Consider the following 25,618-nt stretch of genomic DNA (forward strand, 5'->3'; position numbering starts at 1 on the left):
TCTCTGTCAACATGTTGCAGTATTTTTTATGCTGCATAGTTAAAATCAGATTGTAATTCAGTTACATAGATGGTAATTTTGTTAATTGCTTGCCCTACAAAGTCTAAACATGAGTGTGACAATGTGAGTGATCTATTTTATTTCTTTTTTAAATTAATTATATTGCTAGCTATTCTAATTACTTGGGGAAAATCACAGTTTGCTATTTACATTAACGTGCGTTACTTAATCAAAGTAACATTTTTCTTGTCAACCTTCAAGAACCAAAATCGGAGTTCATGATTTTAAACCAATAAATAAAAATGATTCCTTTTACATTTACTCTATGTATTTAAAATTTAAAACCACTTGTAAACATGTAATAGTGGTAGTACAGTTTGCACGTATTAAATAGGAATACAACATATTTTTTATTTTATTTTACAGGAATCAAGAAGGTGTTGCATAACTTGTTAACAATGATACTTAGGCCTGTACTTAATAGTGTCATATGTCTACTAAGATTAGACACATCGGATTAAACTGTACGATGTCCATTTAAGTGGTAGCATAATTATTCAAGATAATACCAGGTGGTATGTGTTACACACTGAACAATATATGAATACATGAAGAAATAAACTTCCAACTTGACCAATTTCACTAGTTACTGTCAAGAATTAAGGCAAAATATCTTGCATCTATTAAAGAAGTCATAAATATAATACTTGATAATAAAAGATACAAACAGGCACTAAAACAACCTTTTCTACACCCTGATGTATTAAAACTTTAATGGGATACATGGGAAACTGAAGTAAAAAATAGACCTTATATATGATTACCACACACCCCGTAGAGATGATATTGTAAGGTTTCTATTGTTAAATATTATGCAGATCTGCTGAATAGCATACACATTACTGATGTATTTTTACTATGAACAAAAATATGGATTTCCCCCACCCCTTCTTTTCTTCGTATATATATTTATTTTTTTTTATGTTCATTACTTGTTTGTACTATAAAATTATATTGTTATGTTTTATCAAAATGTATCAATAAAAACTATTTGAAAAGAATTTAAAACAATCACAAAACTCAATACATCACTACAGCCTCATCTTTACAATTTCATGACACAATGCAGGAACACTTTTTGAATTTACAATTTTGTTTCACAAATAAAGCATTCTTATTTAGGCTCAAGTTTTATGCTATTAGTTTTCAAATGTACTATGTAGATGACAAGGTCAGTGACAATCAGGTATATTGGAAGATACCTGTACATTCCAGAAAAGGTTCTAGTCTTAAAACACAGACTTGTCCCAGCATTCACCATTTCAGGAAGTGTATACTCCATTACTGAAATCCTCCTTTATTTCCTGCTATCTATATACGCTATGAGTTTTTGCTGATCATAAACTTAGTCAGAATTCAAAGTGCATTTTAAATTTAAGGCCAAAATAGATGAACTAGAAAAATAAAATTTCGACTAGGCCTAAAATTTGAATTTAAGCCTGTGGGCTTGAAATATGATTCTGTAAATTGAAATGCACACCATTCTCTCACATAATTATATAAGCCCAGCTCCTCAGACAAGGTCTAAATATATAAACCACATTGTTCTAAAATGGTTATAGGACTAGAAGTGTCTGTTTTACTTTTAAATTTCATCTTAACCTCTGTAGTTTTGAGTGTTTCCCCTTAAACTCTCTTCTCCTTCTCTCCTCAAATTCTATTTAACCAATTACATATGTACTATTTATCCTATACATTCATCACACCATTTCTAAAGAGTCTTTAAATTAATCCTACCTCTCTATCTAAATACATTCACACATTTAAGGAGCCTGATCAGCTAGTGTATTAGCACTTATCCTATGTATGTATTTACTTGGGCCTCTGTTACAAATGCAAACAAAGTAGTACAGTGAGTTACTAACAAAAACATTTTTAACAGGCATCAGCAGATTATCACTCAAATCCATTGTGGAAAATATCAGCCTTGCTCTTTTAGTTCACTAACCATTCATCACATGTGGCCAGCTCCTTCATTAATACCCCACTACCTCCATAATTTATTACTAAGGGTAGCCCAAAGAGTTTTCACTAACATTGCATTCCCTACATCTCCACTGTTGACACCAAAAACTTTCCCACCAACTGTCCATGGCATTCTATCATCACATGCTCCTTTTTCAAATCTATCTATCTATCTATCTATCTATCTCACTCCCTCTCTCTCTCTCTCTATATATATATATATATATATATATATATCACTCTCTCTCTCTCGCTCTCTTTCTCTCTCTATCTTATCTATCGTCCAAATAACTTAATACTGAGAATTGGCATAAATTAAAACTTTGTTACATTTTTTCTACCCATATAAGCTATAATTAGGATCAAATTCTCCACAGTCAGCAGAGATAAAAGGTCAACTCTGCAGATGAAAGTAAGCTTTATCTATTATCTACAGAATTTGCAATTTACTAACTATTCTCAAAACCATATGCAAAATGTGCAGTCTTATTAGAGCCTATTATAGAAATCCTTTACAAATGTAAATCTATGAATTACATAGTAGATATATATGCAAATATATGCAACATACTGTATATAAAATTACATTTGAATTAAATTCATAAAATGATTAGATATATCCACAAACCAAAGCCCTCAATAAAATGTAAGTTAAAATACTTAAACAATTAATACCTTTATGCACATATCCTGATATAATATCTATTTTGTAACGTTAGAACCTAATCATTGGCGTAGTTGAACGGAGACTCAATAAATAATGGATTCTGCATAGCTCAGCTTGTGGCATAGATATATATGCACCAGCTTTCTAAAAATTACTATTTTTCTTTCTTCACTACTTTTGTTCATTTGTTTTTAAACTTCTAGCTACTAATTGATATTTCATAATTTTAGTGCAACAGTATATGACTCATAGGTTGACTGAAAGAAATATAATATCATATTTTGCCTAGAAACATTTGCAATGATAACATTAGCCTTTGATGGCAGGGGAGCATACAGACCCACACTTGGGACCTGCACTGCAATATTTGTGACACATTGTGAAAAATTAAACACATACATGTACACAAATGCATATACCCAATCTTACACATATATATTCACAGTGACAAATACCTACACATATATAGGTATGCCATTTCTTATACACTAGCTGCCTGACAAGTCAATAAATGTCCTCTTTATCTGTATGAATATAAGGCTTCCTAAGTGAAGCCATAGCAATTCAATAACTTGGAGTAAAGTGACAGTCAAATTTCAGATATACAAGTTATGCACAGAAGTATGTTGTATGTATGAGTTTTATTAGCCTTACCACAAATAATTTATACAAATCATAAAGAATATTAATTTAACCCCTTAAGGACACATGACATGTGTGGCATGTCATGATTCCCTTTTATTCCAGAAGTTTGGTCCTTAAGGGGTTAAAGGAATACTATAGGGTCAGGAACACAAACATGTATTCTTGACCCTATAGTGTTAAAACAGCATGTAACTCTCCTGGCCTTTTACATATAGTAAAACCTTATCTTTATTCCAGTCTGCTGCTGCTGCTGCCGCTGGCTCTGCCCCTGATCTGCCTGCTTGACTGAAATCATCAGGTGTGTTTATCAAGGCTAATCACAATGCATTACCATAGGAAAGCATTGGATTGGTTAAGACTGTCAAGGAGGCAGATCAGGGACAGAGCCAGCACAAGCCAAACACAGCCCTGGCCAATCAGCATCTCCTCATAGAGATGCATTGAATTAATGCATCCCTATGAGAAAAGCTCAGTGTCTCCATGCAGAGGGTGAAGACACCATGCAGAGGGTGAAGGAGGCAGATCAGGGACACTGTGCAGCACTGCCCCAGGAAGCACCTCTAGCAGTCATCTGAGGCCAGTGGAGGTATCCCTAGGCTGTAATGTAAACAATGCATTTTCTCTGAAAAGGCAGTGTTTACGGCAAAAAACCTGAAGGGACTGATTGTTCTCACCACAACAAATACAATAAGCTGTACTTATTCTGGTGACTATAGTGTCCCTTTAAATATCCCTGCATGAGAAAAATTGGGATACGTCTTCTGGGTTTTTAAAATTCACATTGGAAAAACGGTTTAAAATTGTATTTTTACTCGGAAGCTATTATTCTATTCATTCATTTTATTTTCCTCTTTGCATTGTCAAATACAGTGAGATTGATGAGGAGCAATCCCCTAAGATTGATCAGGTATTTTTGGAGTTTCTTTATAAAGCTGTTTGTGTAGAAATGTGCCCTTTTTTAATGTAGTTACTAGAAAACGATTTACCGTATATACTCGAGTGTAAGCCGACCCGAATATAAGCCGAGGCCCCTAATTTTACTCCAAAAAACTGGGAAAACTTATTGACTCGAGTATAAGACTAGGGTGGGAAATGCAGCAGCTACTGGTAAATTTCTAAATAAAATTAGATCCTAAAAAAAATATATTAATTGATTATTTATTTACAGTGTGTGTATAATGAATGCAGTGTGTGTATAATGAATGCAGTGTGTGTGTATGAATGCAGTGTGTGCGTATGAGTGCAGTGTGTGCGTATGAGTGCAGTGTGTGCGTATGAGTGCAGCGTGTGCGTATGAGTGCAGCGTGTGTGTATGAGTGCAGCGTGTGTATGAGTGCAGCGTGTGTATGAGTGCAGCGTGTGTGTATGAGTGCAGCGTGTGTGTATGAATGCAGCGTGTGTGTATGAGTGCAGCGTGTGCGTATGAGTGCAGCGTGTGCGTATGAGTGCAGCATGTGTATGAGTGCAGCGTGTGTATGTGTGCAGCGTGTGTATGAGTGCAGTGTGTGTGTATGTGTGCAGTGTGTGTATGTGTGCAGTGTGTGTGTATGAGTGCAGTGTGTGTGTATGAATGCAGTGTGTGTGTATGAGTGCAGTGTGTGTGTATGTGTGCAGCGTGTGTATGAGTGCAGCGTGTGTATGAGTGCAGCGTGTGTATGAGTGCAGCGTGTGTATGTGTGCAGCGTGTGTGTATGAGTGCAGCGTGTGTGTATGAGTGCAGTGTATGTATGTGTATGTGTGCAGTGTGTGTGTGTGTGTGTGTGTTGCAGAGCTTTAGTGGGGGTGGGCAATTTTATTATTATTTTTTAAATTATTTTCATATTTTTTTTAATTATTATTTCTTCTTATTATTTTTTATTTGATTTCATTATTTTTTATTTGATTATTATTATATATTTTTTTTCGTCCCCCCTCCCTGCTTGATATATGGCAGGGAGGGGGGCTCTCCTTCCCTGGTGGTCCAGTGGCATTGGCAGTTCAGTGGGGAGGAGAGGGGAGCTGGCAGAGCTGTAACTTACCTTTCCTGCAGCTCCTGTCAGCTCTCTCCTCCTCCACGCCGTCCATTCAGCTCTTCTGTCAGCTCCCACTGTAAGTCTCGCGAGAGCCGTGGCTCTCGCGAGATTTACACTGGGAGCTGACCGAGGTGCTGAACGGACGGCGCGGAAGAGGAGGGAGCTGACAGGAGCTGCAGGAGAGGTAAGTTACAGCTCTGCCAGCCCCCACAGCCCCCAGTCTGTATTATGGCAATGCAAATTGCCATAATACAGACTATTGACTCGAGTATAAGCCGAGTTGGGGTTTTTCAGCACAAAAAATGTGCTGAAAAACTCGGCTTATACTCAAGTATATACAGTACTTTACATTATTAATAATTTCTGAAATTTGTAAAAATGTGCCAGTTCAGAAATACACTTTCAATATATGTATTTCTAAATTATGATTTTCAGTCTAAATTAAAATAACAGAACAAAATATTTACAGTACAATAATAAAACAAATGAGAAAACAAGAGCGAAAATGCTTATTTCAGAGTTTTGTAGTAAAACAGATGTCAATGCTTCCCATCAGAAAAGCTGCATTTTGACTTTTGCTTTGCCTTTCTTCCTTGCTTATACATGCAGCAATGTCTGTACTTTAATGATCTACCAGAATATGTGAAATATTGGCAAATTATTACTCCTAACAGACACATTGAGGTGAAGCAGGCATACGCTCATTGTGTACAAAGATATATGCATATCAGTGACCTAATTCGTCACCCAATATTATTACTTTATTTTGGTGAGCAATTCAGACTGCAATTACATTAAATAAGATCGCCAAACAATCCATTACCAGGGAAATTGAAAGTCTAATTGTGCGCTGCTTCTGAGTAATCTGTACGTCATATGTCCTTGAGTCCACCTTTTCTGCTATTTCTTTGTGGTGTTAAGATTTGCATAGTTTAATACAATTATATAGAATTCCAATATTGTCCTGTACATAGCAAAAAAAAATGTAATAAGAACTCATTGCATCTTTCTCCTAATGATAATAACAATAATAGCAAAATAATATAGTAACAGCAACATGGTACATATTAAAAATGCTAATATATACAATAAAAATAAAACAGTGAAGACATGTATATGGTGATCTATGTACATGCAACTTGAACCGTATTCACTTCAGTGAAGTGAGTATAAAAAATTAACTCCTTCATGACACATTATTTACAAGATTTTCACAAAACTATTGTATTACCCAAATATTTGCTGCAAATACCTTTATAACATGATTAACACACACATATATATATATATATATATATATATATATATATATATATATATATATATATATATATATATAATGGCACTCACCCTTGCTGGTGACACAGTAGTTAATTAGATGCCCTAGTGCACTCCCACGCCGAAGTTATATACAATATGTACAAAGAAAGGATGCACTCTCCGGTCTTTCAAACAGTAGAAAAGTATTTAATCCATCAAAAGGTATACAATAATATGATCAACGTTTCGACCCATTCATGTCTTCCTCTTCCTCTCATCTTGAGGAAGACCCGAATGGGTCGAATCGTCGAGCATATTATTGAATACCTTTTTATGGATTAAATACTTTTCTACTGTTTGAAAGACCAGAGAGTGCATCCTTTCTTTGTACATATTATATATACATATATATATATATATATATATATATATATATATTATACTATATTATGAGTAGTCATCCATTTGATGTAAAATTTAATGTAACCATGATGTAACCATTTAGGTGGTTAATTGCCAGTGGCAAGTTGGAACACTTTTGGGGGATTAGAAGTTATTTGTCAGGAGTGTAAGGGGGGCCAACACACTTTTGCATCAGGTGCTCTGTTGATTGGTTCCACTACTAATACTATTCTCTGCCAACTGCTTTATATGTTTGTTTATTATATTTTTTTCATGATGAAGTCATTTATATTCTTGTTAAAACCAGATTAATTCATACATTTTCTTTTTATGTACCATTTACAACGTGATTTTATCCTGCTGTTTAATATTGAGCCAATCTCTACCAGCCTTTTATATGCATTAGCACAAGTGAATCAGTAAAACTGATTTATTTTTTTTCCTTGTTTCTGTAAACCCTAAGAAAGCAGCAATATCATGTTAGGACAAAACTGCTTGAGATGTGGTCAGTCCTTTCATTACACACTTTGGAAGTGAGAAATTAGCATTGTGGCACTTTTGACAATCTGTTGAAATGCTTGGTGATAAAACCAGAATCTTTTCAAATGCATGTAGGTGGCACTGCTAGCAGAATGTGCTTGTAGCATAACCATGTGGCAATATGATACTAAATTAAGTATGTTCTTATAGACAAAAAGGCAAATTGCCTACCAAATTCTGACATTGAGAAGCATTTACATAGCTTAAGTGATGACTAAAGGTAAAATGACTCTAGAAGTAAATCACTTTTAAGATTAGACAGTAAACTGTCTTAGTCATGACCAAGTTTAGATTTTTATTTTTATTAAATGCTCATGTCTAAATCATTCATATTAGAAACTAGTCATGTAAAATCATATTTAATTACCACAAAATGCTTACCTATACTGAGATGAAGTGAATATTAATTTGTTTAAAGAGGACCTATATAGTACAGATTTTAAAGCATCATAAATATGGCAGGTAGTACACATAAGTAAGTTTTATTGAAGATCAGCTTTATTTTTAGTGTCTTACATTGTAAACAATAAACAGTGCTCACATAAATCATATTTTATTTTTATAAGTGATATATTTCCATCCCTTTTATCAGCCCTGTCATTTTGAGTTTTTCATAAAGAGAAGTAATATATAAAAATCCATAGATTGTGCTTTCTTCTTAAACTAATTGAGACAGTATAGTCTTGTGTATGCGCCCATGTTTGGCAAGGTGTGCCAATGAGCAGAACATTCCAGTTGAGACAGTATAGTCTTGTGTATGAGCCCAAGTTTGGCAAGGTATGCAAATGAGCAGAACATTCCAGTTGAGACAGTATAGTCTTGTGTATGAGCCTAAGTTTGGCAAGGTGTGCCAATGAGCAGAACATTCCAGTTGAGACAGTATAGTCTTGTGTATGCGCCCATGTTTGGCAAGGTGTGCCAATGAACAGAACATTCCAGTTGAGACAGTATAGTCTTGTGTATGTGCCCATGTTTGGCAAGGTGTGCCAATGAGCAGAACATTCCAGTTGAGACAGTATAGTCTTGTGTATGAGCCCAAGTTTGGCAAGGTGTGCAAATGAGCAGCACTTTAGCCATCTTCTGCATCCACATCAGCTCTAACACATTTTGCTATTTCCCAGTAAAAAGATGGGTAATGAGAAGAGGCATTTTTTTTGCAAGATGATCAAGATATGACTATAGCATTGCATTGCACATGTGGAACCATCTTTAAAGGAGACAGTAGCCTTGCACAGTTTGCAATGGACATGAGCTGCAAATCAAATCAATGAGAAACATGAAAGCAAGGAGAGGATTAAGTACCTCCCGTTCTTCCTCCTGGAACCGCCATGGAAATGGACATGTGACTTTGGGCAAGTCTTGGCCGAAAATGAAAATACACCATAAATGGCAGTTTCGTTTTAATATAATAATGCAGTAAAATATCAAAGCACTAACTAGAACAGTGTCAGTTTATGTCCTTAATCATTATGTATCAACATTTTCCTTTAAGAGTCAAGGCTACTTAAAATGGTAAATAAAACAATGGAAACTGCTGATTGAGATTAGTTTGTTTCAGCATTGCTCATTGTAGAAATTCTTTAATAACAAGAGAATCATTAGTCTTTAGGTATTGGAGTAAATTTAGCAGGAGAGTCAAGAGTTCTTCTGCTATCTGAAAAGCTATTAGTATATTACATATATAACAACTAAGGACTTACCTTTATATGTATCTAGCTCTGCCATAGAAGTTTAGTTTGATGAATAAATTAGTAAACTAATTTGGATGTAACCAAAATAGTGAGCAATTAGCATTGCAGAAAAAATATTACAAATGTTGTTTTTGAGCATCCATCCATTTTCTGTATTATCTGTTGAACCATAAGGCAATATAGACCTAGAGACCGATCAATCTGTAAGCACGACATGGCTTATTAATAAACTCATCTTTCACTATCAAGCAATGCGTTTCAAAACAGGCTTCCATTGTTCTTTGCCAATAAAGGTATCATATTTACTCTACTTGCCCATCTATTTCAACAGCTAACAGGACCACGCTGTAAATATGCTGTTCAACTACACTGAGATGACAATTTGCAGGACAATGTATGAAAGATGAATGTAAGTGTAAATGTTGAATTTATTTAAGGGAAACTATATCCACTAATAAAGATTCATAATGATACCCCCTTAAAAATGTAGACTTAGATCTATAAAAAAAAAAAAAAATGTGAACAAAGGTTCAGAAATGATCGGGGGACATTTTATTGGATTTGTTTTAATGGACAAGGGACTATCACTCTCTTTCATTTAACTGGATAAATGTATAGCCTAACACACATACACACATACACACATGAATTACATGTATCTGTTGACAAGATCATCAATTTCCAAATGGACAAGAGCAAAAACCTATATTTTCCTATTAAGATAGAAGACAAAGGAATGGGAAGACTGTATTCGAAAGAAAACCGGCTGATGATAATAAACCAATAATATTGATTACTTACAAAATCTAAAAAAAACATGCCTCCTGCATTAAGTTTGCCAAATCAAAATAAAAATAAAATCTGGATATGGAACATTGACATCAGTTGAGATAAAAGATCTGGATGAAATATAAGATATATATATATATATATATATTAACATATAATGTATGTATGTTCAGATGAGTGGAGTCCTCCTGGTCAAAATTCAAAGTAGGATTTGACAGACACATTAATTATTTGTTAGCAGTTAAAATTTTGTGTTGCAGGTAAATGTTTTAACCTGCAACCAAGTCTTGGGAATACCATCATGGTTTTTCATGTCTTGTGATAGAAAATCTCCCTGGAATGTGGTTTCAAAAGGATGAGATACTGCCCCTGCAGCCAGGGCTACAATGGACCTCCTGAGAGAACTGTTTGGTGAGTGGATACTTTCAAGAAATTTCCAGATTAATTGGCCATGCAGCTTCCAATTACTTCATGTAGAGATATCTGAAGTAGTGAGTACTGTACTGCAGAGAGCCAGTAAAGTACTCACTACTTTTTTCCCCCAAGTGGGTTAATCTCATAAGAGCAGACATTAGGCTGTTAGAGTAGGACCAGCCAAACACGGGGTACATTAACGTTGTGGCAGGCTTATGCAATGTATGATCATATACTGTAACTAAACCCCCATTATTTTTGCCTGGATGGGTTGGTTGAAGAAAAAAAAACGAATAAAATCTGAGCTTTGAAATTGTTGTTTAGTGGATAAGTGTGTAAGTGTGAAAAGTGTGATCTTGTGTAATTTATATATCCAGGAAAGTATACTCAGGAGGACTTTGTTGTGAAGATAATGTACTTTATTGTTTAAAAATAGCACACTTACAAATCATCAGTATTTTGGTGCACTTTCCTGTAAAAATATATTAAGTCACAAAGTTTGCACTGAGGCAAGTACAAGACGGAGAGTGGGTGCCAGACCCACGCCGGGTGTATATGTATATCTTCAGCATCTGGACCAATTTAAAATCACTTTATTTAAAATAGGATATGTTAAATGCTTACATTGGGGCTGGCACCATCATCACTACAATGCATAGTAATGTACAGCTTGTTACAGATAAAGGCAAATTACAGTCCTATTGTAATACAACACAAGTTGGATAAGCATATGAGACCACTTAATAAAACCAGGTGAATCAGAAAAATTGCAGGAAACATTTGAGTGCTTCATGCGTCAAAGTAAGATGAAAAACTGGATTCAAACAAGATCGATTTTGGCTACAAAACATAAGGGGCAACTAATCAGTGTAACAAGAGTTTGCAATATAAAAACAAATAAGGTGAAAACCAAAGTCCAATTCAGAAAGTAGACAGCCTTGCAGCTTCATCTTGTACTACTATAGTCGAGCAGTGATCAGCAGCTGTCAGCTTTCATTGAAGTGTTGCAATTCAAGGAATGGACTTAGGGCATGATGTATCCAAGTGCACTCTGTAGCTGGCAGCGTAGGAGGAGAGTCCGTAAACACGCAAGCATCATATGAGCAGTTTAGATACAGAGAAAGGCTATGCACATGACAGAGGCATACTGACAAGATAAGATCAATACTGCACATTTAAATTATAATGTATCAGCAGAAACTTGCTTGACTAGCACATTATGAGCACAATGTTTGGGATCCATGAAAGTCTCATTAGTAAGGGTTTTTCTCGGTAGGAATGGAAAAGTAAACCTTCCAGTGGCACCAAAATAGCACACAAAGAAAGTACAATTTTGATCAGTACCAGCTCAGCTACAGAAAGAAAGGTTTATTTTTGCAACTGTGGTATATTTTGCATATGGTTTAGGAAGTAGCCCATGTTCCAAAAATACTTTAAATTAAAAAAATAAAAACAAGCGTCAGCTTTTTCTTCTGTCCATGATAGTTGATACACACTGCTATAGCACTGGAGTTCTAAATTGCATTTATTAAATTTATCCTTTTTAAATATTTTATTTAACCCCTTAAGGACACATGACATGTGTGACATGTCATGATTCCCTTTTATTCCAGAAGTTTGGTCCTTAAGGGGTTAAAAAAATTATTTGTAAAAACAGTATTGTAATAAGCCCTGGTTTTATGTTCACCGTCTTCTGATTAGATAAAGAATGCTTGTAGTAATTGTTGAGCCTAGAATAAACCCTGAAATTAAACTTTCAGCGCTATGTGTAACTATACGAAATTGCAAAATAGACTATTCTAGAACCAGGGAGCCAAGACAGAACCTAGTAATGGTGAAAAAGGGAGGATTGGCAAACAAAGCATTTACTTTTTATCTGATAATAGAAAACAACACAGAAACCAGAATAATTAGGTATTAAAAGAGCAACCTATGCATTAATTGAACCAGTCCGTGTCTGTATTCAGTTGCAACACTGGTTTTGTTGTAATATTGCTAAATAGCCAGCATTCTAAACCAGGGTCTGTTTTTTTGTTTTGTTTTGTATTGGTTTTATAGTTGAGTGGAACCAAATGAAACCGTGCATTCTCTTTAATGACTCTGTTTATTTACTTTATACATGATCATGCTGCGCCTTATCTGGAATTTGTATTCTTCATGTCTACTTAAAGATTAAACAATTACATCTGTGCCTCTACTTGACCAACCATTGTTATAAAATTGTATGTGAGACTACCAAAACTATTGGCATAGAACTCTAAATAATGATCAGTGCATTTTATTTAAATACAGTGCTAGCAAAGTAAATTCTCTGGACTTTCTGCTTGGGTTGTCAGGCAGGTCCCTCAAATTGCAATCAATAAAATTAATTAATTCTGTAAAAATATTACATAAATATGCATGCAGAATTCAAATATATATATACACATGTTTATATATTAAAAGTCTACTTGTATATTTATGAAATTATTTATGTAATTATGTGTATATATATATATATATATATATATATATATATATATATATATACCGTATATACTCGAGTATAAGCCAAGTTTTTCAGCACATTTTTTGTGCTGAAAAACCCCAACTCGGCTTATACTCGAGTCAATTGTCTGTGTTATGGCAATTTACATTGCCATAATACAGACTGGGGGCTGTGGGGGCTGCAGAGCATTTACTTACCTCTCCTGCAGCTCCTGTCAGCTCCCTTCTCCTCTGCACCGGTCCGTTCAGCACCTCTGTCAGCTCCCAGTGTAAGTCTCGCGAGAGCCGCGGGGTCATAGTGCGGCTGCGAGACTTACACTGTGAGCTGGCATAGGGAGCTGCACGGACCGGTGTGGAGGAGGAGGGAGCTGACAGGAGCTGCAGGAGAGGTAAGTGCTTCCTGCCAGCCCCCCTCCTACACAGTGCCCATCCACTGGACCACCAGGGAGTGAGAGCCCCCCTCCCTGCCATGTATCAAGCAGGGAGGGGGGATGAAAAACATTTAAATAATATTAAAATAAAATAAAAAATAATAAAAAAAATAATAAAATATAATAAAAAATAATAATAAAAAAATTATTAAAATAATTAAATAATAATAATAATACAATTGCCCACCCCCCACCAAGGCTCTGCAACACACACACACACACACTACACTCATACACACACACACACTACATTCATACACACTGCATTCATACACACACACACTGCACTCATACGCACACACACTGCACTCATACGCACACACACTGCACTCATACACACACACACTGCATTCATACACACACACTGCATTCATACACACACACTGCATTCATACACACACACACTGCACTCATACACACACTGCACTCATACACACACACTGCATTCATATACACACTGCATTCATACACACACTGCACTCATATACACACACTGCACTCATATACACACACGCTGCACTCATACACACACTGCACTCATACACACACTGCACTCATACACACACACTGCATTCATACACACACACTGCATTCATTATATACACACACTGTAAATAAATATTCAATTAATATAATTTTTATAGGATTTAATTTTATTTAGAAATTTACCAGTAGCTGCTGCATTTCCCACCCTAGTCTTATACTCGAGTCAATAAGTTTTCCCAGTTTTTTGGGGTAAAATTAGGGGCCTCGGCTTAAATTCGGGTCGGCTTATACTCGAGTATATAAAGTATATAAAGTATGTGTGTATATATATATATATATATATATATATATATATATATTTCATATTATTTTTATTTACTTATGTATGTTTTATAATAATATATATACACAATAATTTAATTTAATTATAAGTGTATATTTATATTAATATATGTATATATTAATATAAAAATACACTTTTATAACATAATATATATAAGTTATATATACATATTAAATATAGATATAATAAATGTATATATATATATATCATATATATATATATGTATACATATATATATATATATATATATATATATATATATATATATATATAGATGTATATATATATATATATATATAGATGTATATATATATATATATATATATATATTAATTTACTAAACTTTTTATTTTATTTTACAGATGCAGGGAGACTGCCTGTCAGTTCAGGCAGTCCCCCTGCAGGCAGCACTATGGATGCCTATTGTGAGCATGTGATCGCTCTGAAAGAGCGATCACATGGCCAGCAGGGGCCTAATTTGCAGAGGGGAGACTGTCTGGACTGTCAGGCAGTCCTCCCCAGACTGGGAGCAACACCGTTACCCGTCGGGGGCATGGCGGCGATCGGGTTAGTAATCTATTTGCCGCGGACGTACTAGGTACGTCCGCGGTCCTTAAGGACCGTTTTTGTCAGATGTACCTAGTGTGTCCACGGTCCTTAAGGAGTTAAAGGATACTTCTGCAATTCATGTCAGAACATTTAATGCCAATAAACATTAATTTTGCTAATGCTAAATGGATTTGTTCATAGTATTGATTTAGATTCCTCAACATCTACCAAGATAAATACTTGCTTGACTGTTTTTTAAAACAGTATTATTATTTTGATTATGTAATTGCATATGTATATTTAGCTCTTTTGTGTTTTTATTAATCCCTCTTTTTTTACTATTGCATATATTTTTTTGGGGAATTGACTTCTCCAATATTTCTTGTCTGTAGAGTAAGGGGACACTCATGGATGGTTTAGACCAGCGGTGCCCAAAAAGTAGATCCCCAGATGTTGTAGAACCACAACTCCCATGATGACTTGCATGCCTATGAAATGCCTTTCGAATGACAAAGCATCATGGAAGCTGTAGTTTTAAAACATCTGTTAATCTACCTATTGGACTCCCCTGGTTTAGACTTATGGATGGATAATGTGTTGATATTCCCACTCCCCCCACCCCCGTCCTTTTGACTTTAGTTATAATAGCCATCATTTTTTAATCTGTATTTCTTGGGTTAATTTTGAATCTCTCAATGTAACACCATTCAAAAGCTCCTTAACAAGCAGCAAGATGTATGAAAACACCAAACATATTATGATATTAAATAATATAATTACAGATTACAGAAGCATAATGTACAAACATGTACCTGTGTGACACACACATTGAAAAAGAAAAAAAAATGTGAATACCTATTTATTAGAAAAATTACTCCAGCTTATACACTTGTGATAGCAAGCACATAATTAATTAAATGCACTTTGATTAGATACATCAAGTAATACCATCTTATAATATCTCTTTGAACTGTATACAATTACACAATTTATAAATATATTAAATCTATTCATAAAAAAAATCTCACAGCGTAGTAGCATTGTTGTAGATATGTTCAATCTTAATAGCCTGTGATGTTTCATAATAATACCAAGGAGCCCTTGCTCTTTTTTGGTTGATTTCTCACTGTGTCAATTTTCCTTTCAGCTACTGTTCTTTACCACTGACTTATTCAATAATGATGGACTCATGAGCAGACAATGACAGTTAGTTTCAATACTATAAAAGCTGTAGCATAAGCCTTATTGTGATGCCAAGATGTCACATTTTTGTATTTTGTTTGATAAGCTCGTATTGTAAGATACGAGAATAGAAATTTAAGAATATGCTTGTTTATCGTAAAAATGTGCTATGGAAAATAAAAGGAAAATTTTACTAGAATAATTCATGTTTCTGTTCAGTCAAAATCTGCCATGGCATTGAGTTCAGTAATCCAATACAACTCTCAATATAGTAGCCATTTCAGACACTCACTTTCACATTGCCTAAAATCAATGTTTTCAGTTCCTGCAAGAGTTACACTTATTGAGGAAGATTTGCAATATTGTTTAAAATGAATTTCAACAATACTCCATAATAACTCTTTAACCCCTTAAGGACACATGACATGTGTGACATGTCATGATTCCCCTTTTATTCCAGAAGTTTGGTCCTTAAGGGGTTAAACTAGGCTTCATGACAGGTTTTCATTGTTTCAGTATGTTTACTAGTGCTGTATACTTTTGGTATACTTGTTTGACACACATAATATGCAGAACCTATATATACAGATAAATATGCTCATCATGTTAAGTAATAAACTCTATATCACTAAATAAATTGGTAATACGTAATATTACGCGCGTGAGTAGGTGTAGTTATGAGTAGGTGTGTGTATAATTATGATCTGGATTCTTACATTGAAAGCATTCTGCTAGAAATGCATTTGGTAAACTCCAATCAAACCACATCACAAATGTGCAAGAAAAGTTTGAACATAGAGTTGAATTCTGTGCTTCTTAATCCAACCGAGGTAGTGTTTCATTAGAGATCCTTTTACTGTCACCCGATACAGAATGGTACGTAGTATTTGCAGTTCATAGTGTAGAAAAAAGTTTTTATTCTGCATTATCAGAAACAAATAATAGCATGCACTCTACCTGGGGAACAAAACATCTAGACTTCAGAAGTAACTCTAGCCATGGCAGATGACTGAAAGGTTTTGCAAGCCATGTTCATGTACTGTACAACTTATATGAAATTTGAGATGCGTCAGAAGATATCAACTCTTCTGAAATTATATTCATGCATTATGTATACACACTTCTTTGGAGCAACAGACTGCACAATGTATATCAAGAAGAAATGCATCATACATAAAGGAATGTGTCTTGGTTCAAAGTCTGAGTGTTATTGCTAGAACTGGGATATTTTTATTTTTAAAAGGAAAACCCTATCAGCTAGGAATGGAAAATGTGCAAATGCCAAGTACCAGACCCATCATGTCTGGATTTTTTAAAAACATGTTTGAATTTACACTAAAATGTAAAATCAAGTAGCAGCATCGTGCAGCTTCTTACATATGAAAAGTGCCCAACGTTTCCCTTACAAATGCTGTGCTTGATAAGAAGTCTGGAAGCATTTTTTTTAAAAATCAACTCAATCGGTGAAACCCCTTGGTGGCTTGACCATGGATCACCTGCGTTTTCAGATGTGCATATAATATTATAGCAAAATATTTCTGCAGGAGGACTAGTCATGTATTAATTGAAAAATCAGATATCTGTGATAGAGTGCAATTATGCTAGTGAGTCCGACTAGCAGAGAGTATTATTGCACTCTATCAGATATCTGATTTTAAGGTCAGAATATTATAGTATAATATTTAAGGTCAGACTCTGCACCTCTATGTCTTGGCAAATGTTAATGAATACTTTTGCGACTCCTGATGTAAAGACAGAAAATTTCTATACTAAGCCTTCAAATGACCCAGCATTGATTCCAAGACCTTTATGGGTCTTGCCTGTGGCTTTGTGAAGACCCATAAATGGTCTGTCTTAACCTTTAGAGTCTGAAAGCAACAAATATAGAATAATCAAAGCCTACATTAAAGCACACTTTCTTGAATAACTTATGCACACCAAATGTCAATAAAGGTTGTAAAATGAACATGTTCAACACGTATTACCCCATGTATTGTAAATTATTTTCTTTAATACTGGGCAGTTAAAATTAATGCGGTTTAAAATATTTGAATGAATGACAAAATTAGAACATTTGTTGAGATATTGAAAGTTTCCAACATGTAGAACAGGGGTAGACGACATTTAGCACTCTAGATGTTGTGCTCTACATCTCCCTTGCTGCTTTGCCAATATTGTGGATATAAGTAAATTATAGGAGATCTAATCCACAACATCTGGTGTGTCGAAGGTTGGCTACCTCGAATGTAGAATATATAATGCATGAGTCTTCTGCCAAAAAGGATTAAATGCAAGAGTCTTCCATACCATTCTTTAGACACTTTAGGCTAACACTCAAAATAAAATAATTGATGTGTGGTGCATTTTCTAATTTTTATTTGCAACGTGATCCCATACCCTTTTCACTAACCCTTCAAATATCATGTTATACTTGTACTCCTTTGCATCTAGACTGCCTTCAAATATCAAGCATGGCAAGTTAGATATTTTTAGCTTGCGAAGCAAAGGGCATATACTTGAAAACCAGAAGATCCCTAATATAAATTGCTTGCAGATGTGGATCCCCTTCCTCAAATTCTCCCTAAAATTTGACTTTACTTGACTGATGGTTAGCAAACCTGAAGATTCTCTTTACAGATATGTAATGCACTTTCTGTGAGTAAAAATTGTTAATCATCAATCTGATAATTGCTTTTATAGCTATAATTAGTAACAAGTGGTTGCTATGCTATGCTGATTGGTATGAACGCAGTAAGATATGTGATCATCAAGATATAACATTCCTTAATATAATACACCTGTAGGAATGGCTTGGGGTGGCTGTTGTTAAGTGGACAGAATGCATGGTTCAGGAGTCACCTTCCACCCCCCATCCATACCCTCCTCTACACACGCAGACAGCCTTCTTTTTGTATCTACAGGCTGCCCATGAATATCTAAGGCTGGGATTTATTCAAAGCCTGTGCAGAGGTGATCACACGTTTCCTTCAGCCTCTGTTTTACCAGATGGAGTTACAAAGGCATGTTCAGATTGCCAATAAGCAGGTTAAACATATTCTGCATGTCTGTGTGTTTCCTGTGCCACTGAACACATTATAAAATGTTAACATATTTTTAAGGCTGTGATGACCAAATTGCTTTTACTATTAAATACAGCATTATATAAAAAATGCATAGCTTATTTAATACTCCTTGTATATGTTTTGAGACTCTATAGGACACAGTCAATAATAGGAATCTAACTCTCAGCCAACTCAGATGAACATCCATGGTTAAAGATACGTCTGGGATTCTCGATTCACCAGTTCAGCCCAATTTACAATGATAATATATTTAATCCATACCAGTCTATAGCATAATCCAACCCACAGCTCCAACTAACATTAATATGACAAGTTAGTAGGATCTCCTCACTCCTATGTGAAACAAGCCCTAAGGTGATGGAAATAGCATTGGACATAAAACATTGATGGTTAATATTTAGGTCGATTTCTTAAAATAAATAAATATAAAATAGCAATAAATCAATGTGTAATATAATGAAGCATAAGAGGAGATATGCCTGTTACATACATATATAATATATATATATATATATATATATATATATATATACATATATACATATATATGTATATATATATATATATATATATACATATATATGTATATATATATATATATATATATATACATATATATATACATATATATGTATATATATATATATATATATATATATATATATATATATATATATATAACACACTTATAATATATATATATATATATATATATATATATATATATATATATATATATTTATTTATTTATTTTTAAATAGAAATATTCCTAAAATTTAATTTGATGGATGTTTTATATATGCCTAGACAAAAAGAACTAAAGGCATACAAATAATTACACATGTAATCACAATCCCAGTGGGATTAATGGGTGAAGGTTGATATCAAATAAAGGCCAGCTGAGCTATTCAATCAAAGCCTTCAGCAAATAATAGTCATGGTCATGGGAATCGAGAAAGGCACATACAGTTTAGAAATAATTCCATTTGTAGAACACATGCATATTGCATGCCACTTAAATGGAACTATCAAAATCTTAGGTCATCTTTTTGGGGCAATCACCTTGTCGTTTTAATCTTGTGTCCCAGTGTTTAAATTAACAATTTATCAAATAAGCTTTCCCAAAATCAAGACACCATTCTCCCATTTCTGTCATACACTGATTTTATTGATGAGCAGTTATATAGCTAGTCACTAGTAATCCATTCATCACACATTAAATCTTCCAGTGCAAAACATAACTGTGGATATTGAAGTCTGGGGGCAGGTGGGATTCAATATTAAGAGTTACTAAACACTCTCAAAAACCTATGTCTTACTAGATATAGTCCTTGATCATTAACCTCTTGAGAACTTGTGGGTTTGTGAGCCTATCAAGTATGCATGTGAAAGTCAAGCTAGAAAGCCTTTTTTTCCCATTTCATATGTCTTCCTGTTTCTTTCTCAATAATCAGAGCAATCGCCATAAATGACGCCCACCATGCAGTGCTGAAACGACTTATCATGTATCAAGTTACCCACATATTATGTTCCTGTGAAGAAGATGCATCAATTCCCTTGTCATCAGGTGAACGCTGTCATATACGCATATGACATTAGTATATAAGGAGAATTGCGTGAAAGATGAATTGAAAGCTAGGTAACTCTCAGTTCTTGTAGGTAACCTCTCAAGTATGTGTATAATATCCTCTGAACTGCCCTGAGGCTATCCCCCTACACATACACCATGCAATAAATGGAACATCAAAGTATACATTTGTGGAACGTTGGAGGGTAGTTCTGCCTTATTGCCATATTCTACTGATTCTCCTTGTGACTTACAGTGAAAAAAGTAGCGTTTTCTTTTGCACTGTCCTCTGTGATCACAAATTCACCAGTGTACAACTTAAAAGCTGCTACTACCTGCAGCTGAGTATTCTGCAAGCCTTTACTTTTTGATTACCAGCCACCCAAACAGGAGACATGCAAAAGTATAATAAGCATAAATCTTACCCTTAGCTGCAGTGAGAAAGACCATACAGACCAAAAGCAGATACTTGAATTTCTCCAACCCAGTCATGTCTCTATTTAATCCACACAGTCAACGGCTTTGATGAAGCTATTTTGACCGTCTTCTGTAAATCTCACTAATGCAAGCCACGGGGGCGCAGAATAGCCAGAAGATATAGTAGTGCTCCAGGTTCCAAAAACAGGTCTGACGCCGCTTGCACTTGGCGATAATCGCTGTTGGCTCTCATGTCATCATGCACAGCCTGAAGCCACTGCAGGGATCAGGACTGGTAGATCTGCAAGATTGTAGAGAATGCCTTTCTAGATCCTAAGGGTGAAAGGCAGCGAGTGAGCGAGGTGGTGCTGAACGGACAGCGACAGGGTAAGAGAGCGGCGAGCTTATCCAAGGAGCAGGAAGAAGGACTAGCTGTGGCTGGGGACCAGAGAGAGAGAGAGAGGGAGTGCGAGAGGGGGAAAGAGGGAGCGAGAGCAAAGCAGACAGACTGGAGTGCTTAGCAGCAGAAGGAGCTGGACTCAACCATCACTGATCACCGAGAGGGGAAAAAGACTGGAGATGCTCAGGCACAGAGACCTCCCCAACAGCAGTCTCTTTACAGCCACGTCTCCCCAAGACTGAGAACACCATCCCTCATACAGTAGAGCTCAGTGCGCACTGGAACACACAGACCTGACAGTATGCAGCTCTACAAGTCTGTATCAAACAGGAGTGACACAGAACCGCACACAGAGACACAGTGTGAAGAGTTAACTCCACATATGATGGCAATCATATACTTTCAACATAATTGGGGGAGGGGGTTACGGGATCCCACATCTGCATGTAACTCATAAAAAAGAAAAAAAAATAGCAACAACAAAATAAGCTTCAAAGAAACGAGTCTGTCTGTAAGATGTGCAGTTGCCTTTTAAAAAGCACAAATCTCATTTGTGCAGCAGCTTGCTAGAATGCTGTTACTAAGCATTTGGTTGGTATGAGATTTGCCTGTTACTTCTCATTGTTACAGCGTTGTTGCAGTGATATCAGCCCAGAAATAACTAGGTTGAGATGCATTCTAATTAAAGAGATCAGTGTTCTTTGGTTGGGGATGGGAATGGGCTCTCATAAATACAGAGCTTAGCTTTCCATAGATCCTAAATGATAGTCAGTCAGGGGGCTTTGGCACCTTCAGTACTCTGTTAGTTCATTTGCAGTTCTTTATCAGAATAAATTGACCTTTTTTTTTCTCAAGTAAAGATAGACAGGAAGGTGAAATCTCCTTGAGAGAGAATATATCCTCAGAGCTGTGGCACCAGTAATGACTCCTGTCACTAAGAACAATCTATTTATAAAACGATTTATACAATTCTGCAGCCTGTTTCAGATTCCACCACATTTCTGGAACTCTGAACATCTGTGTATTGTGTGGGTTCTCCACAGTGGGGTAAGAGAGGCGGCTGTGGGTTGTGCACCCTAAAATGAATATTCTTCTTTCACATGTCATACATACCTAGGCAAAAAGAAGTGCCAAACCTATATATAACTGGCATTCACCATCAAAAAGCAGCAGACTGACTCTTTACAAGTGGCAAGTGTGCCCACAAACCTACAGGTAAACCATTGAACATGAGTTGCACATCTGTCAAAGAGTTAATGACTAGCACTCAAATGGTTAACAAATTATACATTTAGGATACAACATGCAAATTAATTATTAACAAATACTGTAAACGGAACTACATATATCAAATTTATCATTGTGCACTTAATAGTCTATTTTTACTGTTTTAATGCATTTAAAAAAAATATTTGGAAGGTTCAACTGTAAATGTAATCTTCAATTTCATTTAAGATATTTGTAGGGAATACACTGTTTTCATTACTGCAATCCATGGGAAGATTGTGATCAAAGGAAAATACACATTAATTGTCCAAACAAGCTTCCAAATGATCTAGTAGGCTCTAGATACAGATAGATCATATTCTTTGTTTGAATAGGATTAATAAAGAAAATGGGCATTGAAGGAAGCTGACTTTGCTGTACGACTGCGAGTGCCACAGAGGTGATTGCAGTCTTTAATAAAAAAATGAAAAAAGAAAAAAAGAAAGAAAAGAAAAGAAAGAAAAGTAGGTGTAAAATATGTGATACTGCTGCCATCTAGTGGTCTTATTTTACTGATGTCTACATTTCAATTAAGATTGTTGTTTTTCCATTTTAGGCAATTCTATCATTCATGCCACCAAATGAAAATCAATGATTTAATTAAAATTCCTTATTAACCAATTTTGAATTCAGCACATATTGTTTTATTTAACCCACAAATTAAATGGTCTATATAATTGCACAATATTGTTTTTTGGGGAAAAAATTGTATTGTTTTATTAACAGTTAATATAAAAACACATGCTTATTTGCTGTATATTTGTTTTATTATTTAATGCATTTATAGTTTTTATAACTCATACACATCATTTTGAATGCACTGCAATAGGGATGACACAGAACTGCTGTTTCTACAAGCAAACTACAGCAAACACATTAGCATGAGCTATCTCAGTCATTTCTAGAATTTTAACTCATTGAGCCCGGAAGGGGTTTCCAATGCATTGTTATAACACAGTATTTAAAAGATAACATCTAGGTGATTAAAATAAAGTACACATCTTGCTGAAAAGAGGGTTCAATTAAGGTGCATGTACAAACAAATAAGAAGTGCTGTGTCCTTGTTTATTATGGTATTTTGGCGCTTGGTACTTTAGCTATACATACATAATTAATCTAATACAAGACATCCTAAATCAGTAATGTACAAGTATCAAAGTTCAAAAGATTGCCAATGCTACAAAAATGATGTGTATTAAATCCTTTCAATCGTAGTATTTTATTCAGTAGGATTTTTTTCCTTCTGTCAATAGCAGATTCGGATATTTTTGAAAGTTTGAACTTGATGGACTTGAGTATATCACAGTATTATTAGATGACAATGCAACAGTATCATCCCAGCATACAGATGTAGACAGACTAAACTTTTTGTTTTCTTAGTGAGAAGTTGGTACAGACGTATGGATCAATTCAGGTGCAGCATGCTCAAGAAATCACCTTTGTATTGTCATTGTACTATGCTTCTCCTACTTCTCTACTCTTGGCTGGCAATAATAATGAGTTGAATTCTCATTATAGTTTGAGGACAAAGGGTTGGAAAGGACTGTACATATACAATAAAGTGGCTCTTTTAACAAAATATAAACTGAAATCTAAAGTTGGTTTAAGAAATTCTAGTGAATAAATACAATGCGAGATGAATTGATTTTGAATGTACTTCCACCATGCATCGTAAATTGATTTCTGCAGGCAAAGCTCAGGACATTTAAATCATTTGCTATAATTGAAAGTTAAAAGTACAATTTCTTTGTCTCCTATAATGTCAGCATTATTGAATTACATACAAAGTATAGAACTGTGGTATTTATCGAACACAAAGCTGCACTCTAATTGCCCAAATTTGGTTATTTGAAATAATATGTAGTTATTTCAATTCACGTGATTTTTACAAACAGAATGGGACAGCTTGTGGGACTGCTTCCCCATATATTGTGGATCTCCTACCCAGTGGTCCACCTCGGGCAGCTAACAGAAAATGACTCTGATTTATGAGATCCCTCACAAAGGAGGCTTTAAGGCCATATTTAAAGACATTGGATCATTAATCCTGCAGACCCCTCTATAGTACAGGAAGAGATGCACACCATGATGTTGAAAGTCAAGGCCATGGATTAGGACTCTTAACCTGAAGGCCTAAGCAGGCCTGTCATGCCTCTATATAACTACATGTTATAGTCTAGCATGACATTTCTGCCTCTTTACCAGCATAATTTAATAGTTATGTAAGTTTAGAAGAGAAAATTAATTACAACCTTTCACACATATTTTCTAAATTGCCAAAAACCTTATTTCAAGCAAATTCTAAAGTCACCACAAAAAGGAAAACTAATCCCTTTTCACTACAAAGTGCCAATAAGATTTCTACTTGGGTCAACAATTGTTACTCTTAATTTAGTTGCTATAGCACTTCATAATCTGCCCCCCCCCCAAAAAAAAACCAGAACCTATGTATCTATATATGTTTATATACAAACATATATTATACCTTACTTATGCACAATATGTCCACACGTTTGCCACAAAACAGAGCCTTTCCAAAGTGTATATAGAGTTCTGTCTGACTTCTCTTATATAGCTGTGTTTTTTTTTTTTTTTAATTCTTTATTTTCATTGTGCAATATTAAACAACGTTGCCTCCTTAGCCCCAACAGCTTATGCAGGCATAATTATAACATTTTGTACAAGTTTGTAACACTGGCAGTTTTAGCATCAGTTTTATAAGTAGTAATAATCCCATCATATAACATGCTAATTAATAATACGATCTTAATATAAAGATAAATCTGCCACCTTAACACATATCTAATCCACCGTTGTATAACAGGTATCCTGTATGTCGGGTTGAAGTGTAATCTGCACTTTTTTATTTTTGGGGGGGGGGGATTCGGGGGGAATACTGGGCTGGTCGGTCGTAGCGCATGTTTCGTCTGTGCCACTAGTGACGGTGGTGGGTAGTTGCTTG

General features: G+C 35.1%; 1 protein-coding gene across 1 annotated transcript in view; it reads right to left on the reverse strand.

Annotated features, from left to right (window-relative positions):
- The window catches only part of CSMD1 (CUB and Sushi multiple domains 1), a 1,854,468-nt gene extending 1,832,840 nt beyond the window's left edge, over nucleotides 1–21,628 (reverse strand). The window contains exon 1 of the mRNA XM_063441118.1: nucleotides 20,999–21,628. Coding sequence (XP_063297188.1) covers nucleotides 20,999–21,065 — 67 coding nt within the window. The 5' untranslated portion in view covers nucleotides 21,066–21,628. The remainder of the gene's footprint in view (nucleotides 1–20,998) is intronic.
- Nucleotides 21,629–25,618: the final 3,990 nt, after the last annotated feature.

Source organism: Pelobates fuscus, chromosome 2, assembly GCF_036172605.1.
Source record: "Pelobates fuscus isolate aPelFus1 chromosome 2, aPelFus1.pri, whole genome shotgun sequence".
NCBI classification, from domain to species: domain Eukaryota; kingdom Metazoa; phylum Chordata; class Amphibia; order Anura; family Pelobatidae; genus Pelobates; species Pelobates fuscus.